This window comes from Lactuca serriola, chromosome 3, assembly GCF_051521515.1.
Source record: "Lactuca serriola cultivar US96UC23 chromosome 3, Lser_US96UC23_V15, whole genome shotgun sequence".
Lineage (NCBI taxonomy): Eukaryota > Viridiplantae > Streptophyta > Magnoliopsida > Asterales > Asteraceae > Lactuca > Lactuca serriola.
Genome location: NC_136410.1, coordinates 200,560,633 through 200,567,349, shown reverse-complemented (window position 1 = coordinate 200,567,349; position 6,717 = coordinate 200,560,633). Strand labels below are relative to the sequence as shown.

General features: G+C 33.1%; 1 protein-coding gene across 1 annotated transcript; it reads right to left on the bottom strand.

The window, feature by feature from the left end:
* Nucleotides 1-339: 339 nt before the first annotated feature.
* Nucleotides 340-1,858, bottom strand: LOC145093507 (nuclear transport factor 2B-like). The gene is made up of 2 exons (XM_079031648.1): nt 1,473-1,858; nt 340-617 (listed from the first exon to the last, which is right to left on the bottom strand). The coding sequence occupies exons 1-2, from the start codon at nt 1,767-1,769 to the stop codon at nt 543-545; spliced, it is 372 nt and encodes a 123-aa protein (XP_078887774.1). The 5' UTR covers nt 1,770-1,858; the 3' UTR covers nt 340-542.
* Nucleotides 1,859-6,717: the final 4,859 nt, after the last annotated feature.

Here is a 6,717-nt window from a genome sequence, read left to right as displayed (position 1 = left end):
GCTGTAGCACGCCAAACACAGTCTTAAACTAGTTTTTCAAGAGTAGCTAGCTTTTCAAGTATCAATTAGCTTTTAGGCTACCAGCTAGTTTTCCAGCTAGCCTTTTAAACATAGCCTAAATTGAATGGAATTTGTAAGCTTTTACCAAAAAAAAAAAAAAAAAAAAAAAAAAAAAGGAATTGAGTTCCATGGTATCTATTGGAAGGTTGAAATTCATCCTTAAAATGGATTTCTACATTCCAACAAGCATTCAACTCCATATTCATTTACATTCAAACACATGATTAGAATGGTAAACAATTCCAATTTCAACCAAATCCCAGGATTCAAGACCACAAATGATAAGAATTATAAGAACAAGTTTCATATGAAAACAAACATAATCTTCAAGTTTAGAAAGATAAGCAACATCTAGAGACTAAAATGATTGATTTATCATCTTAATACTCTAATTAAAAAAAAAAAGCATATTTGAAATTTGACAAGAAATGGATGTTGAAAATCTAAAAAACACACTTGGGGTTTGAATATGACACCTTTTCTCATGCATAATTCAAGCGGAATATGTCATTGTACACATAAAAGCTTCCTTGTGGTGTCGGCATCAAATGGAACATCTGAATCAAAAATCAGCCACTATCAGAAATTCTTCAACAAACACTTTCTACAATTCATGAATTTAAAAAAAAAAAAAAAAAAAAAAAAATCCACATGGATGCCATATAGGATTAAATACCTGTTCACCCAATTGAAATCCACCAAAATGGTGTAATGAGAAAACAAATATAAGTATAATAGCCTAATGAATACAATTAAAAGATATGTGGCATACAGTAATGCCACAAACTTGTCTTAAAACTTGTAAAATCAAATGTTTGGATCATTGATTTAGGAGTTGATAAACATAGGGCAATGCTAATAAGGAGTTACAAATGTTGTTGACATAAGTGATTTAAACATAAAAACTGATCAGCCTAATAGTTTCCATAAAGTTATGAACATTGGAAATTTGAAAGTTCCAACTTCTGTAACACTAGAGAACCCTTTCATGTCAGTGAGCATAAGTCTTGTGAGTTTTAAGAGAGTTGGATATGTTTTACAATCTTGTAAGAAATCAGTTTGGGAAAGCTGTTAGAGCTCAATATTACTAGTGTTCTTAACAAAGAGAGAGTTGCGATTCAGAATTTAAGTGTATACGCACCACAGCAAAGTGGGGTGGTTGAAATTAAACACAAACATTTGTTGAATGTTGTCAAGATGATCAAAGTGAAACTGTATTAATCGTCACAAATCTGTAGTTGAGGGCATTAATCGAAGCTCTCCAAGCAACGACAAAACATCTAGGCCGTTTTCAATTAGGATTGTAATGTAAACCCTAAATTCTCACTATTCTATGAATCAAAAGCACAGATTAAGATCCAGATTAAAGCAATCGAAATAAAGTTGTGCGGACAAGGTGTTTGAAGAAATACCTGACTGAATCGCAGAGCGTGCTGTTCACCAGCAAGCTGGAGATTTCCGCTGACGAAAACAAGCATACCGCCGGCAGGTCCAGATGGCTGACAATCGACGGTGGTGATGCTGTGTTTGCACTGCTGGAAAGGGAGGGAGGTGAGCTTGGCGACGATGTTCTGAGAGCCTTGGATCTTCTGGCCTTCAAAGGTCAACATGGAAGTATCTTGATACAGATTAGCTAATCCAGCGCGATTGTTATCGAACGTCGAGTAGTAATGATCTACGAATGCTTTCGATAAAGCGTCTGGATCCATTTTTGTTTCTCCGCCTTCGTTCACCTCTTTCTGTTTCACTCTGTTTGTGTTTCTATCCCTTTCTTTCTCCCTCTCTCAATACTCAACTCAGCTGATAAATCACGCTACAATGAGCCGGGTATGGTTAGGCCCACCCAAAAAAAAGTTGCAAAACTATGAAATGGATTCTTATAGTTTTTAGATTTATTTGTAAATCTTTTAAGGATATATAAGTAAAGTTTTAATATTTTCATCGATTTTATAGAAAATTATAAAATTTATTTTTTTGACAGTAAAGTCTTAACTACCGGCGGTTTTTGACGCTGTTACCCATTTTTGCAAGTTAGCCGATAATTATGATTTTTTTGTCAAAAAAATAAAGTTTACGACTTTCTTGTCAAATCGTAAATTAGGACTTTAGTGTCAAAAAATAAAGTTTAAGACTCTCTTGTCAAATTGTTGAAAATATTGAGACTTTAGTGTATATATCTATTTTTTTGTTAGAAATTTAATGATATGATAGTCTTTAAGCATAAGAGTTATTAAAACATGTTCTAGTTAGCAAGATCCTCTTGAAATCCTTAATCTTTGCTTTTTGTTAAATAGTTTTTTTAATCTCAACAAAACGATATTGAAAAAAAATGGAGATAATCAAAGAAGAAAGAAAACATCAAGGTTGTGGGTTATGTTGGATTTTTACGGTCCTAAAAATGGAGAACTAACAAAAAGGAAAAAAAATGCCTTTCGGTGAGAATGTGGAGAAGGGGTAAGAAGGCGATTTTTTTCTGGTTTCTTAGTTCTCCATTTGTAGGACCACAGAAAACCAACACAACCCCAACCCTGATTTTTTCTATTTTCTTGATTATCTCTATTTTTTCAATATCATTTTGTTGAGATTAAACAAATTATTTAACAAAAAGCAAAGATTAAGAATTTCAATAAGATCTAGCTAACTAGAACATGTTTCAATAACTTTTATGCTTAAAGACTATCATATCATAAAATTTCTAACCAAAAAAATAGATATATACACTAAAGTCTCAATATTTTCAACAATTTAATAAGAAAGTCCTAATTTTCTTTTTTACAGTAAAGTCCTAATTTACGATTTGACAAGAAAGTTGTAAACTTTATTTATTTATTTTTTTTGACAAAAAAATCCTAATTACCAGTTAAACGGCAAAATGTAAAAGCGTCAAAAACCGCTGGTAGTTAGGACTTTACTGTCAAAAAAATAAATTTTAGGACTTTCTTGTCAAATCGATGAAAATATTAGGTCTTTACTGGAAATATCTTTTTTTTAAATAAATGATTAATGTGATTTATAAAATTCATAAATTTTCTCCTTTATTATAATTTATGTGAATAGTATCATTTTAATTTTTTATATTAATACTTTATTTTATATTTCTTTTAATTACAAAAAGCCAAAAATTAGATAGACCCCACCATCACACCACATTATTCTTGTTTTTTTAGTTCCTCGATTTGTTGTCATCATATATTCATACAACCTAAAGAGAGTCAGAATTAGCATCTCATACGGTATGTGGTTTGACCGCACTCAGGATATATAGATTTAAAACTTTTTTTTTGTTCGTCTGGTTCGATTAACGACATCAATATTCTTAATCATTTACTTACATTTAATAACATATATGACTGATTTGCACCAAATTCTTCTTTTCATGTATATATAACGTCATATAAGTATGGTTGTTATCTTGTTGATGAGATCTATTTTGAGTATGTTGTGTTTGTTAAATCATTTTCATGTCTACATGGTTCTAGACGGAAAAATTCAAGAGAGTTCAAGAAAGAGCTAAGAAGGATCTCAGTCGGGCTCTTGGATCTCTTAAGAAGCGTTGGTACATAGTGAAAAAAACCAATAATTTATTTAGACGAGGAAAAACTTCAAGAAATCATGTATATATTTATCATATTGGCATATTGCATAATATGATTATTGAAGACGGATAAAAAGCGATATGTGCGTATGACGAGCAAGAAACCATCCCCAATATACAACCAATAGAAATTGGTTGCAACAAGTACATGGATAGAAGAGTAGAGATATGTTCGCACTAAAATATTTCACAATCATTGCACGGAATTTGTGGAACACATTAACCTCAATTTAGATCCCCTGGACGACTCAGAAGACAAGTTCTCTGAGGACGACTTCATGTAGTATAATTTCATTATTTCATTTGTGTTTTTTAAAGTTATTTTAATCGTTTCATGTGTGTGTTTTTTTGTTTGTATGATTTTTTTTTTTTAATTTGATGTTTTTTTTTAATTTTAAGTAAGCAATGCAATGTTTTTTTTGAAGCAATGAAATTTTATGTTTTTTTTATTAAAAGTGAAGTTTAATTTAAATTAAATTATTAAAAAAAGTGTGGCACCACTCCTTGGGTGTGGCAAAGAGCCGCACTTTTGTGGTAAAAATTGGCGTGACGCTTATGTGGTAGTGAAGGGAGTGCAATTTTCATGACACCACTCATTCCAGACTAAACTAAACCGCAAAGTGAGATAAAGTAAAGAATTCAAAATGATGCAATGTTGTGACATGAATCGTACAGATTTACATAACTAGAAGAAAAAGATGAATCCTCAAAACCTAAAAATGAGAGGAGGGATGGGAGATCATAAACCTGTAACTAAAATGACTATTTTTCAAGTTAATCTGATCATATCAAAATCATGCAATTAAAAATGTATAAAGATAACAAAGCTGATAAATCAACTGACAATCAAAACTACAACATATAAAAAACCTACAATAAAAACTTAGAAATATCAAAACCTAAACATAATTTCATCGAAGACGAGTTCTCAAAAACTGATAGATGATGAGTCCACAAAAACTGATAAAAGTAAAGGTTTGTTGAATGTATGAGTGCTTAAAACTAATAAAATTGATGTGTACACAAAACTAATAAAATTGACGAGTCCTCAAAACTACAAATTTTATAAAAACTATTAACGTTGAAAAATTATCAAACCGATGAGTCATCAATCTAGTTGTTGAAGGCATGAGTGCTCAAAATCGTATTCTTAGGATTGATTTTAGATTTCGGTCAAAGATCTAGTTTTCTACAATTTTTAAAGGTTGGTGATTACAATGGCAAAGATAAATCCATGTGTGTGGGGAATAGAGATGAAACCTTTAATATGTCATATTTTATGGTAGAGAGAATCTTGTTTATTAGAAGTAACAATGTAGCGAAAGGAAATAGGAAAGTGAGTGGTAGGTCTACCAAAGGGCTTTTGGCCCAGCGGTATCCGGTGTTGCCCTCCATCCTTGAGCTCGAGGGTTCAAGTCCCGTGAGAGACATAGGTGGAGAATTAGGAGTATTGTAGGAGTAGATTAGATTTGTTGTTCCAAAAAAAAAGTGGTAGGTCTAGTTTGTAACGTCCCAAAAATACCTAGTAAAATTTTTATTTTAAATAAGTCATAACCATTCATACATTATCTCAAAAGACGATTAGAATAAAAGTATTCTCAAAACATCAGAGTAAAATCATAAATAATCATTGCAGAATAAATCTGCAGGGGATGTAGTGCGATCAAGTCAGACTCTTCTTTTTAAAACTTAAAGTACCTGCAAATGTTTAAACCATAAAACCATAAGCACAAAGCTTAGTAAGTTTCCCAAAATACCACATACCAAACATTCAAGTGACATAGGCTACCCACATGGTCTTTCCTTGCAATGTCGAGGGCTAAATCTCGGTCTTACATACAAGAGTCATGGGCTACCTCCATGGTCTTTCCTTGCAGTGTCGAGGGCTAAATCCCGGTCTTACATACAAGTGTCATGGGTTACCCCATGGTCTTTCCTTGAAAGTATCACAAAGACAACCATCATCCTATAAACATAATCTAGTGGGCCGGCATTGGTGCGTTCAATCAACAAGTATAGTGAAGAGACTCACCTGAACTACTCATTAGAAGCTTGATCTCTACCTCAGCAATAGAACAGCCAACCCAAGCTTCCTAAAGCCAAACCAAAATCAATCATTGCTCAAATACTCGATTCTACACAAGTTTGACCAAAAGTCAAACTAGTCAAAAATTCAATGCTCAATGGTCAAAGTCAAACAGTCAACATGCAGACTATTGCCACATTGTGGCCTTCCTTGGCCACGTCGTGACCATGCTAGGAAAAAACAGTCGAGGTTTCAAACTCCACCATGTTGTGGTCACCTTCTCCACGCCATAAGAACTGTCTGAAGTGCCATTTCTTCACTAGGCACTTAATCCTTACAGATCTAAATCCAAAACTTCAGATCTACTCCTTCTTAATGACATAATGGATAACGTCTCCAACTTTATCCATTAGTACCTCATCCAAACGTAAAACCATGAGCCCTAAGTCTAATAAGCACTTAATATGACCAAAACTCAAACATGAGATCAATAACACTCAAGCTAAGACCTTTTCCTCACTAACTCAGAAGTTCATGACCATGAGAAAACCATATCAAGCTCTGGAGTTCCTCAAATTCCAAGAGTATCCAAGAATGGGACCAAAACATCCAAAAATGGGCTCAAACATCAAACAAGAAACACAAAGGTCAAGATATGAACTTCATACCTGTAACGCCCGCAGATCCGGACTAGTCAATTTAGAGGCAATAAGTGTCGAAAATGACTTTTCGACAAAAGATTATTTAGAATAAATAATCTTAACCAAGTTGTAGAATATGTCTCAAGGGTTCTGTACATATAAAGAACGCCGAAATCCAAGTTATAACGAAGAAGATATGACTCGTCGAAGTTTTACGGCAAAACGGACACGACACCGGGAATCGTAAAAAGTGAATTTACGATAAAATACTTTCTAGCCTCAGTGATCTAAACGAAATTCTTAGTATATTTTAAACCGAGAGTGTGCATAAAAAGAATGTCCAAATCTGACTACGTACTCTAAACCTTGGCGACTATGCAGACTTAGTGCCTAAA